This window comes from Anguilla rostrata, chromosome 4, assembly GCF_018555375.3.
Source record: "Anguilla rostrata isolate EN2019 chromosome 4, ASM1855537v3, whole genome shotgun sequence".
Taxonomy (NCBI): Eukaryota; Metazoa; Chordata; class Actinopteri; order Anguilliformes; family Anguillidae; genus Anguilla; species Anguilla rostrata.
Window position 1 is genome coordinate 52,983,661 of NC_057936.1, and position 24,612 is coordinate 53,008,272.

At 41.2% G+C, this 24,612-nt stretch overlaps 1 protein-coding gene across 3 annotated transcripts in view; it reads right to left on the bottom strand.

Annotated features, from left to right (window-relative positions):
* zfhx4 (zinc finger homeobox 4) overlaps positions 1-24,612 on the bottom strand; it is a 79,965-nt gene that overhangs the window by 26,417 nt on the left and 28,936 nt on the right. For all 3 annotated transcript variants that reach the window (XM_064333174.1, XM_064333176.1, XM_064333175.1), the window contains exon 4: positions 15,942-16,173. In XM_064333174.1, coding sequence (XP_064189244.1) covers positions 15,942-16,173 — 232 coding nt within the window. The remainder of the gene's footprint in view (positions 1-15,941; positions 16,174-24,612) is intronic.

Here is a 24,612-nt window from a genome sequence, read left to right on the forward strand (position 1 = left end):
TGCAAAATATCCAGTTCCCCGCAGTGGGGAGATGTCAGCAGGCCGATCACGTTGAGATGCATTAGGGCTTTTCTGGCCTCCTCTTTCCCGTGCCCCGGCACAATTAGGGCCGCTCCCTTTCTGACAGTGGCCTGGGCGGCTGCCACTCACACCGGCCGCCCGGCAACAGCGCTGCCCGCCTCTGTCTGCTCCACTAAGGCCACGCCGCCCCTGGCCACTCCAATCATTACCTATTCATTTATCTGCCATGCAGCCCCTGCCAGGAAGACGCAAGTGGTCTAATTATGTAAAACATTAGTGCAGTAGGGGTCTGTAGTTTCTCTTCCTCTCCGTTCCCCTCTCGCTGGCTGTTTTTATAGATCCGAGTCTTTTTTAACACGGTAAATATTTCAGGACCAAACATCGCATTAATGCGCAGCAGCTCTTTGTGTACCTGAGGGATGAAGACAGAGGGGCTTTTTTTTTTCCAAAGCACTCCGGTTATTTTCATAATTGGTGCGTGCGTAAAAAAAAAATAAATGCATAAATGCACACGCGATGAAATGCATTATATATATTCACATGTACAGTAAATATGGAAATGGAAATAAAAATGCTTCTCGGGGCACACATTATCTGCAGAAATGGATCGACGTAGTTTGATTTACAAGTAACGCCGCCCGATCCTTTTTTAATTTGCATTCGTAACAATCACATTAGGAGCGTTGTGGGCCCCCGAAACGACAGAATGAGTAATGTCCTTGCTCCGGTCCATTTCTAGGCCCCAGATCAAAGGCACTTGTGCGTAAATTTGACGCCGTGGCCCTTCTCCGAGCATCTAATCACACAACAGAATAATCTGGCATATATTATGACAGTAGCAATTACACAAAGGTGCATGACACCATTATTTCCATTTAGAAAAGAGATGATTATGCTAATGCGGTGAAATACAGCAGGTGGCACACACTGGCAGCTGCCAGCCTGTCTGCTCCGCAGAGAGACCCCTCACTTCTGTGCCTGTGTCTGAACAATAAGAACAATGACTTTAAACCAGGCAGTCCCAAGATGTGTAATTAGGCAGAGCTTTGATTTAACACTTCCTTATCACATCAAAGACGTGAGGGGGGGGGGGGGGGACAGTCACAGATTTGCTCAGATGTCTGAAATGAAAACTCTTTACTTGCATCTTGACGCTGAAATATCAGTTCCGATATGATTCCCGTGCATTTTCAACAAGCTTTAATAATCTATTTTAAAATGCTGATAACACTTTACTTGAAGTCTAGCACAATACGGCCTTCCGTTGCAGTCACAATGCCAGCAGAACATTTGAAGGTTTGTTGAAAATGCTCATTAATTTGCACCTCAGCTTACAGAAGCCCGCAGTCGTATCTTATTACCTGTACTTATGTGTGCAGTTGGATGTCATAAGCAGTTAAGGACGTCTATAAATGCTTACTCTTGTGTAATGTTTGATACAGAAAAAACATTACATGGAAATTCAGTGAAAGTGAAGTGTCAACAAATTGGACGTTGTTAATATTTTCTTCATATTATGGCTTCAGACAGTATGCCTCATTTTTCTCTGTTAAAAAGGGTCCTGCTTCTAAAACAACTCACTTAACATATCCAATTATATCTGCATCTGAATGTGGTTAAAAATAGATTCATTAGTATCACTGGGGTTCTTATGCATAAACATTTTACCACTGAATTTGACTCGGACACTTAATGCTATCATACACCACAGCCATAAATATTCATAATAAAGGCCCACAATAAGTTCTCATTCAACTTAGAACACAACTACAAAAGTTAATTTCATTTCACCAGTGATAACAGCACTCTACCTGGGATTTCACCATTTAAAAACAGGAGGCGTAAATCCATTTTTAATTGTTTTCACAGAGGCCAAAACCCTTCCATCTAATCTTATCATCTTACTTATAATCTTACTGTAGCTATACTTCTCATCATCAGCTTTCCAATAAATAGAACAGCAACCAGTCAAAACAATTTTTTTTTTATGGCACAGCCACTGTTAATGTTCACATATAATTGCTTTAAACATACGGAAACTTGTTTTCAGTGTGAACGAACAAGTGACTTTATAACTGGCACAAGTTGGGGAGGGGAGAGGAGGTGCAGCGCGGGGCGGAACGCAGGAACATCGATACGCAGGAGGCGCGCGCCTGGGGAGGCGCGGCGAGGTAAGGAGGTGACCGGGCCCCGCTGGCCCCCGCACGCAACTAATTATTTTGGCCGGGCTATTAACGGAAATCCCCCACCCCCCGATTGGCCTCTCCCGCGAGGGGGGAAAGCCCTCTTCACCTACGTGTGCAGCCTGCCTTTACATCAAAGCTCGGGAGATTCCCCACAACAAAAATCAATGTATGGATGTTCAGAGCAGTTTTCAAGGTTTTGTAAGACAAATCTTTCAAGCGGTTGCTGGTTTAGTGCTATTGAGCCAAGTTTCGATCAGGTAGCGCCGGTGAATAATGTAACGGCTGCTCACTTACCAGTTGCTCACAGTGCAAGGAGAGAGTGTCGGCGGGGCAACGGCTTCCCTTTACAAATGTAACCGGGCAGTTTCTCAACAACCAATAACCCCTCTTAATCTAATAGTGTATACAATGTCAGGCGCTGGCACCATTATTCTGATTAAGATGTTAAGCTTCTCTGTATGGAATAGGCAATACAGCCGTACTAAAACTGACAGCTCTGACCTGGACTGTAAAATATCTTTTTTAATTTCTGCTGTGTGCACCGTGATTAAAAAAAAGATAATAAAATAAAGCATTAAAATGAGATATTGTTCTCGATTATGATTAGTAGCAGAAACAAGCCTTCACATAAAGGGAGGTGGAGGTGGGGGTGGGGGTGGTGTGGATGAACAACAAAATTAAATAAATAAATATATCTTGCAATAAAAAAGAAACCACAAACAACAACAACAAAAAAAAATAAAACAACAGCAATACCAATAACAATTAAAATAATAAAACTCAACCGACTTCAAAAAGAGCCATTCTTGGCCCCGGAGTTTATATGGCTACAGGGGAGATATGCCGTATGCTGCCCTGTCTAATACAGACATCTCATTTTTACATGTAATTAACTCTGCCATCGTTTTTGTGGCAATTAAGCAAACATCAGTTTGCATCAGCCCGTCAGCATTTTGAAACGTTCGTTCTTTTTTCTTTTTTTCTTTCTGTCCTCTGACGGCACAACGTGAACACTGTGTCTGCTTCCCTCTGGCTTAAACACAATCAGCATTGTAGATGGGCACATACGGAAATGCCTTGAAAACATTAAAGCGAGCCAAACACGATTATATTCCAAACAAAATTGCTTTATTTTTTATACCACTGTACTGAAACTTGATAACTGCTGGTTATAAAATTCCTTTGATTTTTGTGTAGGTAATAAAATACTTTGGCAATTACTATTGACAGTTGCGGATAATCTTGAAGGCTGCCTTGCTTGAAGAAGATGAGTGTTACAAATCACTGATCTGTAAGAGGGTGAGCAGCAGCAGGCAGCAGACAGGTTTCAATTTCACAACGCTGATTATCTCATTCCCAATTCGATGCATGCCTAAATCTTAGAATCCCTCAAGCATCTCTATAGACTCCTACTTTTAAAATGGCTATTACACTTTCATACTTTTCACTGCTTCCTGAAGAGTGCCATTTCGCCAAGCTTAAATAGCAGAAAATTGCACTGCTTTTCCTCTGCCCATCTCCTCAATTTCTATTAACCTGAACAAGAACAAAGAATCGGGACAGTCCATTGGCGGGGTGTCGATGGGCCCTGGTGTAGTATTGTTTGCCGCTGTTTATGCGGTCCTGAGAGACAGCCGAGCAGAGAGCGGGGAAAAAAACAGCGTTCCACGCGCTTTCCAGGCGGCGGAGTTTTCTCCCCGTTCGTCGCACGGACACGCGAACGCGGGCGTCACGACTACCGCTAACACGCTCGTGCAAGGGTTACCTCAACGCACGCAAGGCTTTGTTTCCTCAGAACAACATTTCCTCAGGTCGTGCAAATGACGTCTCAGCAGGGCATTGTGGGTAAGCGACTCTGTCGTTGAAATAAACCGGGGGATGTTGGTGAACCCGCGGCAGATACTCAAAACAAATGGTAATAGATGAAAAAATGCATAATTAAATATCAGAAAAGAGCCAGTCATTCCCTCTGCTTTTTTATCATAGTTTAATCTGTCATATACCAGGTGGATGGTTATGGTCAAAGACCATAATGCAGTTCACGTTGATCAAAGTCTAGAAAGAGAGGGCAGCTATGAAGAACGGTCCAGTGTGCCTCCATTCCTTGTTGCTTTGACAATAAATAATTATATTAACGAAGAAGCCAATCCAGGAGATCGCAGAAGCATAAATTCACGATGATAGCGGAAGCAGGCCGGGCACATTCTCATTTCCACAGTTATTACAACGTGATAAAAGCAACACAGATGTTGTGACACGAAACCCTGTTAGCATTATGGAAGGGGGTGGGTGGTGTGGTGGGGATGAAAGACTGTTTTGTTGAAATGATGATTTCTCACACGGCATTGATTCGTAGCTTTAATCTCGTAGCATGCTTAAATTTCCCATTATTCTCTCCCTAGCCTCAAAGGGACGGAGTGACCGAGTCAAGGCCTTCAGAGAAAGTGGAGAGGGTTAGGGCAATGGCGGACACAGCTGCTCCAGCTCAAAACAGAGCATGTGAATAACCAACCGCTTGTTTTCCCTCTCTTTCCCCTAATGAAGAACTTTGAGTGGCCTGTATGCTTTCTATAAACAATGCACTCCAAGTTTTATAATCTGGTACATTTTATTAAGCATGAAGCCTTCTGATCCCTAAATTATTCATAACATGGGCCAGACTGATTAAGATTGGCTTGTTAAGGAGCACAAGAAGCAATTAAACTGACAAGGCAGTGCAGCCCTGATGTATACATTTATTATCGCAAGAATACTCAAAGTGAATGCCCTTATTAAGCAATGAATTTCACCTCGCTGGCCCTCCACCATCGCCGCCACAGGCAGAGAGTGCTAAGAACAACATGTCAAAAAAAAGAAACCCAGAAGAAATGCCCGTCTCGGAGTGAAACCGATTTTGTAATGAACCTTTCAATTCACTCCTGAGGTAATAAATTCTGACTGGTGCATTAATTACTTGATAACATCCCATCAAAATGCAAATGCAGCACTTGACCCACAGGAATGTCTCACTCGCCGTTAACTCTACGCAAACTGTCTGTTTTCTTTTATCAAACAGAGCATTACTTCCATCCAGCAAGGGCGAATGTCACTCCTGCCACTCCTGGCCCCACAGCGACCTGACACCCAGAGTCACTGAGGACTGTCACCATGCGCTGAAAATCCTAATTGCACCACTTCCAGGCTCCTTGCCTTTCAGATTGAATATTTCCCTCCTCTGGTGCCGGAGTCTGACATGTTAAAGACAATGCCTTAATAGCCTTTTCAGAGGGGGCGGGGGGGTGGGGGGGGGAAGCCTGCCGATATTTCAAGAGCTGCATTTGCCTCACAGTGCCAGTATACCGTGATCTGATGTTCGACCAAAATTTTTTACTTAAAATAAACATCTAACTTATCCAGACTGCAAAAGGATTACAATAATCCTCAAAGAGCCACAAAAAGAACTGTCAAACAAGCTCATGCAGTCACCGATTCTGAATAATCTTCGACTGACGATCTGAAACCATTTTCAAGCACAAGACCGACAATGGCAAAGTGAAGATTTCATAACATGCACATATACACACACACACACACACACACACACACACACATACACACATATTGCATGCATATAAAAACTACTACACTGCAAGTCAGAGAAGAGCAGCGCATTGATAAACCACACGCATTTTCTTTCTGCCTGAGACGAGGTCGAAGAATTAATTGCTGGTGGAAAGAAAAAAAATGACAAGGAGGAGCAGCACTGAGAATTGGTGTGACTGGCATGTGATAATGTTATCAAGAGCCACAGCATGTGACTGGACAGCAGAGGATGAAAAAAAAACACGGACTGAGCAAGGCATGGGAAGATTGGAAATTACTTTTTGACACATCACTTTCACTGGGCTACATTTGTTCAATTCGTTATATATATATATATATATATATATATAACGAATCTAACCGATATCCCTGCATTGAAAACACGCATGTTTTCTTGGTGGTTTTTTCTTTTTTATATCAATGAATGTCTTCTTTTTTAAGTAGGAACCAAAAAACATATGAATGACGATTCGAGAAATGCTGATGTGCTTAAGTGTCCACCTGTACACCAACGGTCTTCTTCGTTCTAAGACACAGAGGAAAGGTACACGCAGGTCAGGTCAGATACGCCGAGGAAAACAGGGCTTCAAAGAAAGCAACAGTCTACCATTACATGAGAGGTCCAGGCCACAGAACGACACAGTTACACATAGGGAGAGCATCGCAGAAGAGCACTTCCCCACCTCTCTTTAATTTTAACTGTGCTTATTTTTAAATAGAATACTTGACTCTTAAAAGAGACCTTTGTTTTAGGTGCCTCTGGTTATAATTACTAGATCTGAAGTGGATCCCAGCCTTTTCAAAAACATAAATTAGGCCTTAATTACCACACCGCTGTTTCAATGAATGTGAAATCTTTCTCAGCCCATACAAAATGCTAATTCTTTTGTATTTTATCAACATCACACACACTATGAAGCACTAATATGTGGCCCCTTTCGCTAATGACCATACTTAACATACACTGTTGTCCTTTTACAAGTCTCAAAAGATTTTGTGTGCAACATGCTTAATTTATTACAAAAGTAATAATCACTCTCTGCAGCCTACTGTAACGTATGTTTAAGGCTGTTTTTTTTCTTCAAGCTTCCCTTACACACAAGCGTGTGCCAAAGTATGCACATGCACACACAAAAACACACACACACACAAAAACACACGCACACAAAGACACGCACACACAAACATAAACACATTAACACACGTACACGCACATGCAAAAGCACATGCACACACACAAACATGCACACGCACATGCACACACACACACACACAAGCACCTCGACAGTAGTGAACACACGCACACAAGCAAGCACAAATTAAAGAAATGAAAATGCACCATGATCACAGTTTGGAATGCATTCCCTGCGAGGCCTGGAGCTCGGTGAATTTTAAAAATACACTCGCCCCTGAGAGACAAATTTCATAAAATACTGGCCCTTCTGCTTGATGAATCATCCTTATTTAATGCAGTGCTCTATGATGGAGAGGGGAGATAAAATATTCTCTCCAGCAGCTATGGGGTAGGATTCATCAGCAGCAGCTCCCCAGTTCTGTGATAACACCCCGGCTGCAGATTGCCTTGATCAGATTCTGCTTTTATTTAAAACAGGAAGAATCCCAAGGACCGACTTCTTTTAATTTACATACATTAACAGAGTTCAAATGCAGCAATAGCTACAAGCAAATTTCCAAGTCAACTTAACAATCTGCCTGCATAATGGGTCCCTATTAGAGGCAGTTACTCATCAGTGGAGCAACCAGATGTAAAAATGGGAGAGAAAAAAATCCATTACAATAAAAGACAAGAAATATTTGATTTGATTTTTTTTACGGGTAGGTATGGTCCTTTGCTTTGTTAAATATTTCAAGCATAGGTCCAGTAGTGTTTACGCAGCGTCGAGCCATTTCTGTGGTTTGGAATGTAGGCTCAGGCTTTTCTGATTAGATAGGTTAAATACAGAAACAGCAGGTAGCAGCAAACTCCTCCATCACACAGAGAAGGATGCGTAATGGCTTTCTTTCCCCCCTTAGTCGAGCCTGCCTTAGAACACATCAGCTAAGAGAACATGACGACAGTATTAAGTTCAAATTCCCAGCTGCATTATTACTACCCCTTTCCTGACAGTGGCTAAAGCTGCAAAGCTTCCTACGGTTAGAGAAGATTAGGCAATGCTATGGATAATCAATACCGGCTATCAATTCCATACTTGCTTCTGATGGATGAGGTGTGGGGAGGAAAAAAAAATAAAGAAAAAAAGAGAAAGGTGGACAGAGATCAGCGGTGAAAAAGAAGAATCGCTTTTTCATATATCGTTTTTCAAAACGCCAGTCTTTTCAACACAGGGCTGAACTGGACCCTAAAACGAGCGGGGAATGAGGACGACCGTCCGTGCGCCTTATGAAACAGCCTCGCGAAACAATATTTAATTTCATTCGAAAGGAATAAAGAAAGAAACGCGTACACCGTACACAAATAAATAAAAAATAAAAAAATAAACAAAGCTGACGTCCGCCCACGCGAGCGCCTCAGCCAATGAATGCGGGGAGAGAGGCAAGGTCAGGAGGGATGAAAGCGAAGAAAAGAGGGAGGGAGGGAGGGAGGGAGGGAGGGAGCCGAGGCGCGGGCAGGATGTGTCCTCTGTGGCGTAATGGCGGGAGTCAGGACTAATTACAGCCGGCGAGGCGCGCGGCGGAAGATGGGGTCACTAACTTTTGTCTGACACCTGAAGGCGAGGCGGATCAGCGGTCCTACCCCTAATCGGGAGCGATGGGATTCGGCGGCCGGCTTTTCGCGGAGATGATAGTTAATGACAAGGGTGTCGAACGCCGCGTCGGCTCGACCCGGCGCCCGCCCGCCCACCCACCGCATCGCCCCGCGTGTGCCCAGGAGCCGGGGCCGGGGGCCGGGGCCGGAGTGTGTCTGTTTACCCATGTAGAGAAATCCATCAGTGTTTATTTGCACGGCCATGGATTCACATTAACAGTGATCTGGTACACTGCTGCTTAAGGCAATCAGTTAATTGCTAGGTTACCAAGAATCTACGTCCTGCCTTTTTTTCTTTTTTTCTTTTTTTCGTCTCCCCCCCGGCTTTAACAATGTATTGTCTAATTTAATGCTGCGTGACACTAACCATTGTACTATCTACTATGGTTAGTGTCACTAGTGTCACCATGCAATCTGCAAGCTGCACTGCAATCTGTCCCTTCTGATCCAATTGAATGTGGGGGAAAAAAACAAAAGGAATCATAATAAATACTGAAAATATATTAATATATAATTTATGAATAAGAAAACATCTGCCTATACTGAAATCCATTCCCAGAAAATAATGTTTTTTTTTTGTTAAACAAGTTCCAATTAGTTTTGTTTTTTTCATGAATTGTGCATAGATTTAACATGTAACTACAAAATGCATAAACAAAGAGCATTTTAATAAAAGAAAACATGGACATGGGTACATTAGAGCATTAGATATTGTGTTAAAAAACTATCAACTTTCAGATAGGCAAAACAAACTGCTACCTGCAGATCATAAGGACAAAAACAAAACAAAATCATTTACAAAATTAATACAATTAGTATGCAAAGAAAATGGCCAAGAAACAAAAGTAAGGCTTTGTATTGCAAATACATATAATGGCTCCAGTCAGGTATGTTAATGTGGGTAATCATTGCAATCTCTGCAAATTATAACTGTCAGTGGGCACAAACAGTTTTTGAAAACATAAGGTAACAATTTAACTTTTGTATTACTCTTTTCAAAAGGGATCTTGCTGGAAAGAAAATCCTGTGTGTCATACTCCTATAACATACCATTTTGAAAACAGCTTACGGCAAACCGACCGCTTTCTAAAAAGAGGGAATTTTTGTACATGGAACCCACAAAGTAATTATAATACAGTTAGGATGAATAATTTAGAAGGATGGAATCTGAAGCTCTTGCTGTCCAAAAAATTGGTTTCGTATATTTGGTTAAATTGGTACTTGGTGATAAAATAATTATACATACAAATATGCGGCTTTCTTGATATTATATAAATGATTCGAGATGTATTGTCTGACTCAGTTGATGTCTTTCCAGTAATTTAACCCTGTAACAAACATATATTCATGTGACATGTATTATATTCATGTATTATATTAAACTCACTTTTTGTTGGAGAAAATCAGCCAAATGTATTTTATGTTTTTTAAGCAGGGCTCAGCAGGAAGTATACCAAAACAAAAAAGGGATAGTCCTCAGAGTTTTTAGGACCTCCCAATAAAAATTTAAAAAATTACAAAGAACAATCATGAATCGAAGATCAAAATGTCCTGATAACTTGATTTCAGGTAGTTGTGAATGAAATAATCCAGTCAACGGTACGCGCCCAATCATGTGATCCTACCCCCACCAATCAGAAAGGGGTATTCCAACCTTGATACTCCAGCCAATCCTCACTCAGCGGCCACAAGCTCTCTCAGTCTGCACCACCTTATTTCAGAGACAAACGGGTGCCACAGGACGGGCCCGTGCACAAAGGCTAAGACATTACACATGCTCCATTTGTTTTTGGACTTGTGCTACCAAAATGGGAGCCAGCATATGATGATATCTGAAAGATCTGTTCAGCTGCACTCCTGCAGGGGATACACGATTACTCAGTTCACTGCAAACTGCCTCCAGGTGAGACAATGGCACACACAAAAAAACCAAAATCCAATAGCGCTGTGCTCCTGTGGCACGTTCAAACAGTTCTCATAATTAAAGAGTGAAGGGGCTGGCAGTCATGTGTATCTGCTGCTTTGTCTGAGGACTCAAAAGAAAATGGCTGCCTATACATTAGCGCATCACCCTTGGCTAACCAAATGACAGGAGCGATTAGAATATATATCAAATCTCACCCCTGACTGCCTTCCTGTTTCAAGTTAAAAAATGTGCCCTCAAACACCACGGAACATAATACTAAGCCATCTCGAACATTACTATTAAAAGGTCTACCTTTTTTATTTCATGTACTAGCCATGAATTATGGATGCAAACACCGGAAAAGCTCTCCAGAAAGATGTTCATGAGAAGACAGCATTATAATTGCTAATCTCTTCTCATATAAAATACATCTAAAGGGCAGTAATCTATTTATTACATCACTAATCCAGGTGTATTATATCAATAGTAACATTACTGCGACAAAACAATACCTATGATTAAATCTATGTTGTTTGTAACAAGGATGTCAATTAAAAATAATTCAGCTAAAACGACTGAATTGCTGAAATCTTGAATACACTCTTCAAAGTGCATGTTGTAATGAGACATGCAAAACACACACACACACACACACAATTTTATACAATGATACTATATTGAATATAATTATATATGAGTATACATGTCATATATTATATTATATTTTATATAATACTCATATTCACACTGGAGAAGGTAAAAAAATAAATAAAAGAAAACCAAAACATGTTTACAGGGCTCTGATGTGTGCGTGCACAAAGACGTGTGCTCAGTGTCCATTAGGGTCTGCTGTTGGCCTACAGCTGCTATGTAAATGGTTATCACTGCAGTCTTGGTAATTTGGCTACGGCAGAGAAACCTCCTGCAGCAATATCACTCAGAAGAAACAAAGGCACAGGCTCTTTCAGCTTCAAATGTATCTGGCAGCAGCATTTAAAGTGTTGTTCATCTCCAAAGTCAGACAAGCTTTTGTTTAAGCCTGACTCAGACAAAGGGCTACTTTCCCTCCCAGTTTTTTAATACATGTGGGGGGAGGCTGCATGTCAGGGATGGTCTCAGAAATAATTACCTCCATGAGATCCCATCTCCTTTTTGTGAAGCCCTGAAAAATGGATGATGAACCGAAGGATGCAAAAAGCCTTTATGCATGGGCTAGTCCATCAGGCAATTTACAGCTGAGCTACAGGCCAGAAAAAAATTGGGTCTCGCTCCACACATGCACTAATGAAGAAAATGCAGAAAAAAGAAAAGATTTACACACAGAATGTAGAAAAAAAGAATTTATGCACAAAGGCATTGTTGTGGACCCAGGGCTTGAACTCCCTCCATTTAAGTGCTCTGACGATTGAAACTGCATGTCTCTAACCGTGCTGAACACTGTGTGCCTGTGTGCATCTTTATGTGAACATAAAAGGCTGAACATACAGCATTTCCTCACAGAAATGCTCTGCTTAAACAAAGACAACAAAAAAAAGCATAAAAAAGCTTTAATAAAAGCTTTGTGTTTACCATTTGCTTGCTTGGGAGATAAAATGGCTGAATTTAACAAAATAATCAAACCGACTGTGTGCTATAGACTCGCCTGATGCACACTGAAACAGACTCTTTGATATCAGAGTGCTTTAATAGATTTAGATTATGTGGATGACATCAGGCCAGGATCCAAAATAAAACATAATAATTGGCTAAAATTTCAAATGGCAAGGCATTCATTTACACATAATGTAATATATGCTGGCATTTTTGTAAATTCAATTTCCTAAAATGCTATTTAATTTCTGCTGAGCACATAAGAACCAATAAAGTTCTGGAAAATAAAATGACGGTGTGGGGCCTTTTAGGTTTTTGATGTAAAAGCATTTAAAAAGCTAACCTGTTAGAAAGGAAGCCATATTAGGTCACACGTAGCCGCCATGGATTACTGTGACTTACAAATGGGGGACTCCACTTCAAAAACATGTTAAACCACACAGCCTCCCACCTCTCCAAATTCTCAGCTTCATGATGTTTACCTTCTGTTAATGATGAGTCTTCTGGGCCTCTTGGGCTGTGGGAATTATAGCTGCCCTCCAAGATTTGGCAGTGAGATTTTCAGGGAGGCAATTCACTAGGATATATTTAGCAGGGACATTGCCATTAACTTACTAGGGATAAAACGCAGAACTATTATAGCTGTTTTCCATATTGTAGCTGTTTCTCCGTTTTAACTTTTAATGTCATAAACAGTTGATTTAATTAATTTGGAAAAGTCGATCACAAATGATATTTCTGCTAATAGTACACACACACACACACACACAATCTAAGAGTGGAAGACCCAAGAAGCAACAATGTTTTATATATCGCCACAGCAGCCAATAGTGGTTCCTGATGCACTACTCTCTTAAAGTTTATCAATTCTCTGAACTCTGGTCAACGACAGTGTACATAACAGCCAAGCAACCACAAGGTTTACTGCGACAAAAAGCACTGGCTTCCGTTCCCAAACACAACACGCCTCACACCACTTCACAACAAGAACCAAGAAAAATCATGCTGAAATTTCACAAGTGTGTCTGGTAAGGTATTAACTGACAGAGAGGATCTTTTATGACTTTTAAAATGAGTAAATGAGTGAATTTTGACGAGTGCACTCACACACTATCAACATGGTTGTTGAGAAAAGGAGAGGGGTACGTCTTGGCCTGTCATTTTATATAAGATGCCAGCTGTGTTTTGCATCTCCTACTTTATACCCGCAAACACAACAAACAATTTATTCATTGCGACTTAAGGTCTGTATGAACTAAATTCCTTCTTAACAGCTTGCAAGCCTATTCTAGATTAAAGAAAATGATAGCTTAGTTTAGGACTGATTTGTTTTAATGGCCTGATCCAGTAACATTTCTAAGTATGGTAATTTTTCTGAGACTGATTTTCATTAGATTGCTGTGCACAAGCACGCGAGGCCACAATAAACAAGTCAAGTGCATATTCAAATCAGTTGAAATATGTAAATTGGGCCTTAAAATCACCTAGATCAATTAAATATAATTGTCACTTTTTAAAATTCCAGAGGGTGTAGATTAAAAGGGGAAATGTGGCTGTTGAAATCAATTAGAAATACTCACGGCAGTACAACACAAGAGACCAAACACATAACGCTCAGGCACAGATACAGCAGTCTGTGTGCTGTTACATCCACTTGTATATTCTGAGTATTTGATATTACATGCATTTCACCTTTATTCAGTTTTACTCATTACAATGCCTCTCTTTAATTATGCAGTAAAATGGTATCAGGAATGTTTAATGAAATCCATTCACATGTACATAAAATCATAGCTCTGCCATTATAACCTTTATTCCCAAATGGTTCTATAATTATTTGGCGAGTTGCCAGAGAGCAGCTTTTAAGAGAAAGATACAGGTCAGCAGTTAAATGAATCTTTTTCGTGAAACTAGCTAATGAGCAGAAACTGCTAAACTAAGGAGTTATAGTAAGAAACCTAGTACATTCTTAAACTCACACAGCTGTAATGCCACACAACCTGAAACGCTACAGGACCTTTCGCCGAAGCAGAGACACAAATTATTACCGTCAAAGTGGGGCGAAATTAAGATCCAATCCTAAAAGCAGCTTGGGTTCTGTGTCACACTGAGAACAGATCAGGCCACTCCGCCATTTTATGTGCGTTCTATTTGTTGCTTATTGGCACTCTTTCATTTTTTTGTGCTCGTTTGCCAGCTGGATCAACTGCTGAATATAAGGCTCTGCTATTAATCCCGTGCCAGCTAACGATTTCCTCAGATTTTCATTTGCTGTGCTTGTTTGAAAGTCTTTCAAAGGGAAATATTACCAAGTTAAACTACCTGAAAAATCTCTCCCCTGGTATGATTAGGTTTCTTTAGTGCTTTTACCAACTAGTAACTCAAATATAGTATCAACAGCATATGTAGGTTCAAACTGATATGCAATTCCCTGTATTTGTTAAGCACAAATGTAGCCATCAAACTAAATATAACAATAAAAACTCAATTTACTTGCATTATTTATATAATATGTATTAAATGCATTCCCTTATTACAGGAGAGTCTACATTAATGTTTGAGGTGCGTACAATAAGTAATGCTTTCAACCAATCATAGGAGAGCATACTGCTCAACGACTGGCAGTGGTGGTAGCTCCACCAATAATTATTCATCTGTTCACCATCTAGCGGTAAAACAAAGGTATTGCTTTTACTTTGGGGAAGCTGTTCACTTCCTGAGTGAGTGACTTAATGACTTTGTGAATGGCATTATTTATTAAGTGGTATTTGTAAATGTAATGTATTGGTTTGTAAAGCTACTGAAAGTTCTCAGAAAAAAATGTGTTCTGCACGCAAAAGCAAGGCATCCTCGTACAAGTATACGCCAAAACCTTTAGCATCTTGGAAATGTGTTTTGTGGTTGAGTGAACACAAAAAAATGAAAGAATTGTGCATTTAATAGTGGAACACTGCAAAAGGTGAGCTGAGTAAATATTACTTTTGACATATTTAAAACACTTTCCCCAAAAATGTGCGTACCGAGCATGGTAGTGCAGAATGGGGGTGGGGGTGAAAGGGGCTGTCTTTTTCAAATGCACAATAATGATTTATCTAACCGGGCTTCTCTTGTGCACCCAAGCTCTGAACCACCTTTGATCCAGCTATAATTAAAGCCAAAAGTACAACCGTCTCGTTTAATTCCAATACGGGTAGTTTTAATGCTGAAAGTTTCGCATGTGGTTTTCAGCTCACGACCATCTGTTTCTGGATTTCATATATAAACAGGACACTTTGGGGAACAGAGATTAATTCAGCTTTGGAATGCCATTCAAAACGTGTTAGCCGTTTTCCTCGGCCAGGTCAAGCAGAGCAAAAACAAGTTAAGCGCTCATTTCGCAAAGTAGCATTAACATAGGAATTATTATATAACGGACCATGACTTGGTCTTATGTTTTAAATTACGGGGTCCCTCTCAAATAAAACTATTAATCTTTTTTTTGTCTCCGAATGTTTTACAGTCCTGTTACACTTATTAGCTGTTGGCAGCGGAGAAACTTTTAAATGAAAGCCAAATTGCTTTGGTCATGAGAAAGGAAATTAAAGCTCACTCTGGGGGAAGAATTTCACTGTGAGATCCTCCCAAGGTAGAATTTCATAACCTCCTGCATGCCTGCTAAAGATGTCACCGCATGCAGGACTGCGTATGGTACTGATATAAAAAGAAGGCCTTAATGGGAACAGCATGTTCATTTTGGGGAGATTAGGCAGCCGGCATGTTTTACATTGCGGGACGTGCTCGGGGTTCGGAGCGGCGGGCCGGTTCTGGGGGCGGGAGGAGAGGAGGAGGAGGAGGAGGAGGGACAGACGGAGGGAGGAAGGGGCGGAGCCGAAGGAGGGAGGGCACTCACCAGGCTCGTTCGGCGGGCAGTCTTTGACGAAGAAGAGGTCGGCGAGACTGTCCTCGTCGGACGGCAGCCCCTGCTGATGCAGCTGCAGTTTGCGGAGGCCCTCGGTCTGCTGGTGCTTGACGGAGCGGAGGTGCTGCACCAGGTTCAGCTTGGCTTTGGTGGAGTAGTCACACAGAGCACAGTAGTAGTAGCAGGACTCGAAGTTCAGCGCACTCTCCTGTTTTTGCAAGTGCTGGAGAGGGAAGAGGGGAGAAGAAAAGGAATACATAGGTCACAAAGCAGAACACCTCAACAGAACTAATACGCGCTATTTGCACCAGGGTCACTGAAGACCTGTGTGTAAAACAAGACATTTTATCCTTTCATAATGAGCCTGCATTCCTCCCTGCCTCCTCACAAATGGAAATAGTACTGACAAAAGAGTTTATGTCAAAAAAGGCTTAGGTTGAAAAGAAAGACTAATTCGCCCTCTTGTAAGTTTGAGAGACATTTGTACAGCTGAACCCTACAAACAAGAACTAACATGTCCAGTGCCATGTCATCCAGCCTGAGGAATAATTTCTGTATACAAAAAAATTTTAAAATGTGAGCTCAAGAGTTCAACTGCAGGAAAGGATGAAAGGAACAATGGAGTTTAACCCTGGACAGAAAACTGCAAGGATAGAAATGAACACACTGAAGTACATGAATACAAAATAATCCAAAACTGATGAATGAAGGGGAAGTTAATAAAAGCCTAAAATAAAATTCCAAAACCTATACTGAAAATACTGAGTCATCTATGTCACAATTCTACAAGGAAAGAAAAACGTTGTACACACATACATTGCTCCACAAATGCAAACAGGCAGAGATATTTAGCACAGACGTCCTTCCCGGTTATTGGAAAAAGAGTAACCTCGTACGAAAATACCACAAGCGGCCGTTCAAGCAGCGACACATCACTTGAAAGGGGAGCGTTCCCCCCCCCCCCCCCCACGGCCCACTCAGCCCCTCGAAAAGCCCAGAGCGCCTCTGAGGGCCGGCGCAGGCGGCCTGAAGCCGAGGCGGGGGGGAGCAGAGAGGCAGGGAAGCGGCTTTGCCTCCCCCCCCCCCCCCCCCCGTGAGTGCAGCTCAGACGGGCTTCGGCGCAGAACCGCTAAGAACCGCGCGCGACGCCCGACGGAACCTCCGCGCACCTAAGACAGAGTCAAAGCCCCGTTTTCTCATGCTAATTCCACGACTGTTTACAGCAATTAGAATGCAGCTGAATGGCTCATTTCTCCCTCGCTTATTATCCCAAAACGGCTGGGGGAAAAAAGGTGAACTTCCCCCCTCGCGACACGAACTGGATTGCCCTTTTTTTTTTGTTTTTTTTTTTCGTAACGGCAAGCGACACATACCTGGTAGGGCTTCCTAAGCTCGTTAATTCAAACAAGGGACAGCAGGCTGGAAGCAGAGGGAAGGACAGAAAATAGAAGAAAAGTGAAATGAAAGCCCGGTTAAAAAAATGCTCTCCCTTGTGTGCGAAATCCGAACTGTCCAGCTCCGCTCATTGTTCTTTGTGGCTCGAATGTGTTGAGAACAGCGGGATACCCGCATTCAGTCTGTCCCATCAATTGTGAGCTTTAATTTGAACTACTTTTGCATTAAAATTGCTCTCGCCAAGCCCTTACACGGCAGTGTTGCGCCATCACAGACATTCACAGTGGAGCCTCCAAACCCCCCCCCCCCCACGACTACCCAACCCCCCTGACGAGCCAAGCATATCAAGTGTGCCTCCAGTACTCACAGGCTAATGAACAATGCACAAAAACAAAAGCCCGAGCAAGGCCTCCATTATCTGATCTTCCGCGAAAACACAAAAACGGCCTTCTCCGGGCGCAAAGGAAGTGCCAGCGTGCCTGCAGGTGTGAGCAGCTTAAAAGAAAAGGCTTTGGCTAAATAGATTCTTTGACTGTCAGGGATTAGAGTCATGGCACCAGTGCTAACACACATCTTTTCTTTTAACTTACAAAATTTTCTCACGAGTCTGCAAGACTTCACTCCATCCGGGCCATTGAAATGTCTTAAGTTTTAATTAAGTTGGAGTTGTCAGAAGAAAGCTTTTTTGGCACAGATTCAGGGTCATTAATTACTGTTATCTTTGTTTCTTTCCAAAGAAAGGCCTCCACAGACATGCTAGGTTACTTATATGGACAGCCGCCCTCTATCCTGCCGACTCTAAACATATTCTGGCGAGGCTCAATTAGAAACGAGACCACTTCCTGGGACTGCTTTGGTTTAGTAACGCTGCAGAATGTCTATGCACACTGTTTTTGTCCTGTCTCATTTACAGGAACCCAGCCTGCCGGGGCTCTCCTTCCTATCTGTGGAGCAGAGCTACTGAAACCTCATTTATTCTTTAACTTGATTATTGTACAGCACAATCTCATTCCTGAAGCCCTTCTCTTTAATTCCGCTCCGCTTTCAAAAAAACAGATGTCTGCACAACCTTTGAATCATTAATTGATTTTCAATACTTACACAGTTAGCAAAAGAACACATGGAACATTCCTGTCCAGGTTTATTAAGATGGTCTTTGAGAAAACAACATTATAATTTGCTCTCAGCAGAAGATGACCAAAACAAATAGCTATTTATAACTAATGGTGATAAACAAGCATTTACTACAGGGTAAAATATCCATATTGTTCTGCAATTTGTAGTTGTCTTTTATTATTCTCTTGAATTAAATGGTTTACCATGTCTTAGCAATTCATGTAATTGAGTGTATACATTATGGTCTAGACTATTTAGAAATTTGGGACATAGGTTTATTTGACTATTTTAGAAAGTATTCCAAAGCTACATACAAACATATGAATATGTAAACATAATTAACCATGGAAACAGGTTGGCAACCATACAACCATGACATATAATGCAGATTATTTAGAGAGCAAGGAATACAAATTATAATTCTAATGTACACTACACAAGAAGAAAAGAGGTGATACAGAGGTAAATTCCAAACAAACATTATCCAGTGGATTATTCACTGAATGGAAAAAAAACTGCTTATAACTTAAAAATATAAATTTCATCACAATCAGCAAAATCCTGGCAGTTTGTTTAAGGCCTATATTAAAATGCTGTATTTTTCTTTTTCTTTTTATAGACAATTCTGGCAACAAGTACAGGCTATTCAGAACCTCAAGCCTGCGGATGGCTGATTTATGAGGTTTAAGTTTACCATTTTTAGTCTGGCCAGGCACAGTACGTGGCTGCATTGACTGCAGGAATCAAAATGTTTGTGGCACCATGTAACTTATAACTTTCCCCCTGAGTTTTCTTCTAATTTCAGTTTACTGCTGGCACTTACTGAAAATGAAATTAATAAAAACCTTCATTTTGTGATATGATTTCTTTACTTCTTGAATCAAAAATGAGTTTGCTGCTTTGGATAACTGGTCAACACAATGAGGCATTAAAAAAAGAAAGAAATTGAAAGAAAAAAAGAAAGAAAGGAAAGACGGAACAAATAACATGGAAAGATTATCCATAAAATATATGTACAGGAATTAACAGAAATGCCAAAACACTAGTGGAGTCAGTCCCACAGACATTGCTGCAGATGGCCCATCTACAATAATACGATGAAACACTCCATCTCTTTGATGGATAATTGTTCTGGATTACTGCTTGGCAAACAACCAACAGTTGCACCCCATGGGACCAATCATTTTATTTAAGGACTTGTCCCAGGGTGCCTCGCAGAATGCCAGTGCGCTGCCAGCAGTAGTGCCCCTTGTTTCCTAGAAAGCGCTGCCTGGTGGGCAGAGCTCGGAGGCCTGTGCATGCTCGGGACTAATAAGCCAGCCAGGTGAGTGGCTATCGAGGGAGGCAAGCAAATAAGACAGTGACAGCACCTGAGAATCCCTTACCTGCCAAACCCACCCATGTGCCAATCAACTGCTTTGCTCACTTTACCCTGCTCTAATAGAAATAGCAAGTTATTTATTTATGCTGACTTCACTGATTACAAGACACCTCATTTCAGCTCCTCCACCCCTGTCTTCCAACATGAACTGGATTTTTATTTTTTGATTTTTAGTCATCAGTAACAAAGCAGATTCATTAGCAACATGGGCACTAAGGCAAAGGAATGCAAATCTTTTCTGCACTGGGTTTTTTTTTGTCCCACCATTACCACCAACTAACAAATGATCAGACAGAAAGTCACGGAAAGTCTGGGGCAGGGGAAAGGGTTTTAAACCAAAGACAAATTAGCGCATTCTATGTAAACATGACTTTTTCCTGTCATTAACTAAAGAATCAGCCAGCTAATGAACAAGCGCCTAAAATAAGCCTTGACATAATTACTCTGGAACCACGTACCACCACAAACATTTCCTAATAACATCAATGTGGTGAAATTAAACCATCTATATCCATCAACATTTTTGCAGCAATACTCACTTATTTGTATGCTTTTGGAACTATACCAGTTTCCGGTGAAACTCTGGAGCCTCAAGCAAGAAGGAAAAAAAACTGGTTTTGTTCCACAAAGTATTTTAAACACATACCAGCATTGCTTGGAAATAGGCCAGGAATAAAATTCCATCAATACTGACACCCTACAAACACATGTTACCAATAACCACTACTTGAGCCTGAAGAAAGAAATGTAATGATATATCAGTGGCAATGTAGCAGTTGGCAACCCGAGTCAAAATTGTTCCAGGAAAGGTATGCTTGAGCATTCCACTCTGAGAATTAAACAAAGACTCTGCCTTCAAAACTGGGGTCACACAACAGGAATGAAAAGCCATCCTCGCCATTCTTTTCTCCTCCCTCAAAACATTTCAAAAAGAATGTACCAAAGGAATCTGAAATCGCTTTGCCTATTTATTTCTTTTTTTAATCCGAGATGTCAGATGCGATCATGGGTAAAGGGGTCCAACCAAACTGGAGTAGTGTTGGTTTAGGCCATGTAATAATAACACTAATAGTCACCCTGACTAATGTACACCAAGTGAATGTACACCGAGTGAAATGGTACAAAGTGTCTTTCAGCGCTGTTTTCATTTCTGAGGTGGTTCTTATTTTAAGGAGCGGTGGCAGAGAGACCAGTTTACACACCACGCCCTGGGTCTCTCCTAAATGAATATCCCACAGCTACTGTAATGTTAAATAGGCTCCCAAACCTGTCATTTAGAGTAATCGCTCCTCGAATCTGCGTCCGAACAAAGATCTCCAGTCTGGGTTCCAGTATTCTGTTTCAAGTCTGCGAAACTCTGCCATGACAGTGCGACACTCGACACTTTTAAGTTGCAAAGAAGACTAGCGAGTCTCTTGTGAGCTCCCGGAGTTACTCATCCATATGGACAAAAAATTCCCCAAACTGGATCCCTACCCCCAAAACCCCAACCCCCCCCCACCCCCTCACCCTCACCTAAGACCAACTCAGGAAGTAGAACACGTCAGCCAGACCGGTGCTACAGACAAGATTATTCAATGCATATGTTAGGAAGCCTCACTTCAACCAAATATCCCCCTGAGGAGGGAAAAGGACACCATTCATCGTAAGTGTATAAATCTACCGATTTACTGACAGAGGGGAAGCCAAAACTGCTTTTTTTTTCTTGCGAGAGCTTTTTCTTTAAAGAACAAACCCTTCTTTTCCCTAAAATGCACTTCGTACCCCTTGTGCTGCACAGACACTTGCCCCACGTGTGGGTGTGTAACCCCGGAACAGTCCGACCACGCCAGACACCTTAGACGATCGAACAGGAATTGATTTGTGGTGCAATACCTTATCGACTGCAGTTAATACCGATTCCGTTCCCTCATTTCAAAAGTAAATACCATTTAACAAAGTTAATTTTTTTCCCTTCCCATTCATCAGACTATGACAAACAATGCAATTATTACGCACTTCCATTATTATTATTATGCCTTATCCCATAATGTTTTACGCCATTCTGTTTGCAAAATATTAACATTTCTGATTGGCCATATCATTATTGCACGATACCATAAGAGCATAACTCACTTCAGCACCTTTTCACTCACCATAGAGAATGAAAAAATTACAAGTAAGTAGCATCTTGGAGTTATTGGCACCAAACAGAAAGGACTCATTTCTCTCCACAGTACTCCATTCTGTCGATTGAAACAAACCTTCTCCTTACATAGAAAAATTGGTCTATGATGTCATTCACCCCCCTGAGATTTCTCTCATCATTCTGGGTAAAATGTATATGTGTCAAACATAGTTCTGGGGTCACTGTAAGGTGTACCCACACTTTAAAGAGCTCCCCAAAGCAAAAGATGATCAGAGACTCACCATTCTAGTAAAAATCCTCACAGGCTACAGTACAATGGTCGCCCTTGTTTGTGTACAGTTGCACGTTCATGATAAATTCTCACCCACATATAACCACACTGTGAGAATGGTTGATGATTACACAATATTTTTTCACTTCAGAATGTTGCAGGAATATTTCACTTGTAGTTTCAGTCAATCAGAGCTCTGAAATGAGGATGTAAAGATGTTTCTCTGACAAAGAATATAAGGAATATATGGACAAAAACATGTATGGACTTCCTCCTATTTATAAATAATTCTGAATGTTAAACATTTATAAAAATGTATACAAAACCTTTTAATAACATCTAGGGTTTTACCATTCTTGATACATGAAACAGTTCTTGTCTGCTCACAAACTATATTACAGGGATTAAAATACGTAAACACAAAATGAATGTCTTTGATTTGCATATTATATTTCCCTTTTAAAGTTGATATGGAAGATTTAAGGCCCAGTGTTTAATCCTCACTCTCCTAATCCCTAAAATTACAAAGACAGACGTAAGTGCACGTCTGCTGTTTAAATTAACTTAAAAGAAAGTAAATTCCGGAAGAAAGGGAAGGCGTATTTATATTAAAGTGATTTAAAATCTGTCGCCTTAACACTTATTTCCCATTAAATCTACTGACCTGAATTTTACACTAAAAGCTTTCTGCTCTCTGACAGGAGGTGAAGAAGTCCAGAGATCCTCAACTCATGTACACTCATCTATTGAATTATTATTCCTTTGGTACATTTCAGCCTTTGCAACATAACCATTTACATAAGTCTTGATTGTACAAGTTTCATCTAACATCTTTCTTTTGGTTATTCATTACATTGGTTACAGTGAAATGTTGAGGGCTTGCCCCTCCTTTATGCTTTTAAGTGTTTCTTTTGTTTTGAGACAATGATATAAAGCAGAGCCAAAGTAAGATTTGCCCTGCTTCCAGAACCTTCCGCGCAAGAGCGGAATAAAGAAGTTTAGATTCAAAAGTCACAAAAGTGTGCAACAGCACAGAGACATTAGACTGTCTTCGGTGTTCTCAATATGACATTAAATAGGTAGCAGGTTATAAACAGCTCCATGGGCCCATTAGCTCACACTGTAACGAAAAGACACTATTTAACAGTTAAACATCAATCTGACGTCTACGAATTTTAAAGGCCTCTCCAGCATATATTGCATCAGAGGAAGAAAACAACAAACCTTCCACGTATCTGCTAAAAAGAGTACTACTATCAAAAGTATGAAAAGTTGCCAGCCAAGCATTCTGTTTTCCAATTTTAAATTATCATTTTTTTAATCAATAAAGCGGTGATTTGCATGTGCACTTGAGCTAACAAGGTAAAATCTGCATCCAACCAGACCTCATCATTTATCAGTGTTGGTGACAGAAAAATGGGAAAAGCCATCTGAAATTGCGAATCATTTTGCTATTAAGGAAATTGTTGTTGTCTAATCAACTCAGCTGATCACGCCTCGTATCTAATCACAAAAGGGAAATAAAAATAATTAAATAAGGATTTCCCAGGGGGCGAGTGGGTGTGGGGGAAAATATACATAATAATTCCATGGATCCAAATGAAGAATGGGCATGAGAGACGTTTTCTTAATGAACAGCAAATTACAATCACTAAAGTAAAGTGAGCCATCTGTCTTTCCCTTTGTTTCCACAGACTGAATAGCAGAGTGCAGTTTCAGCTGAATTCCTATTCAAAATGGCAGGCAGCCTTATCTCCTGTCCTGAATCTCCAGTCTCTTTTCTGCAGTATTTTTTCCATACTCTGTGACATATGTTTCTAATACAAGGAGCGCTAAAGGGACTGGTTTTAATGTAGCCGGACTGCATGGACTTATGCTTATAGAGGTAGATGCCACTTTAAGAAAATCAATGTCTGGTATTAAAACTGACTCGCCCCTAGAGTCTGAGCATGTCTTTCAACAGAAAAGAATGAAGGCAATTTTTTTAAATGTTGTGTCTGCACCCTTAGTGCAGCCAGGTGACTTCAGATAAGCCAGCCAAACACAGGGTCTGAATCTGCATGATCATTGGAGGTTTACCTCGGCCCCTTAGAAAGAAGCCAGGAGCACAGATCAACAAGCCAGGCCCCCTTGCAGAAGCCTGAAGTATCAGTGCCTCCCATCCCACAGCACAGGAGCAGCTGACAATACAGAAACTCACAGCCCAATCCCCCCCCCCCCTCGCCCCCCATACCCCATTCCCCATCAAGCCACTGAAAGAGATCCCGCCTACCTCATCTGATAAACAGCGAGCAGGTAGGGGCTTGGGCCCCGCATGCCATCCTATTTAAACACCTTGCTTTCATCTTCCATCTGCCGCCTTCCCTCCAAC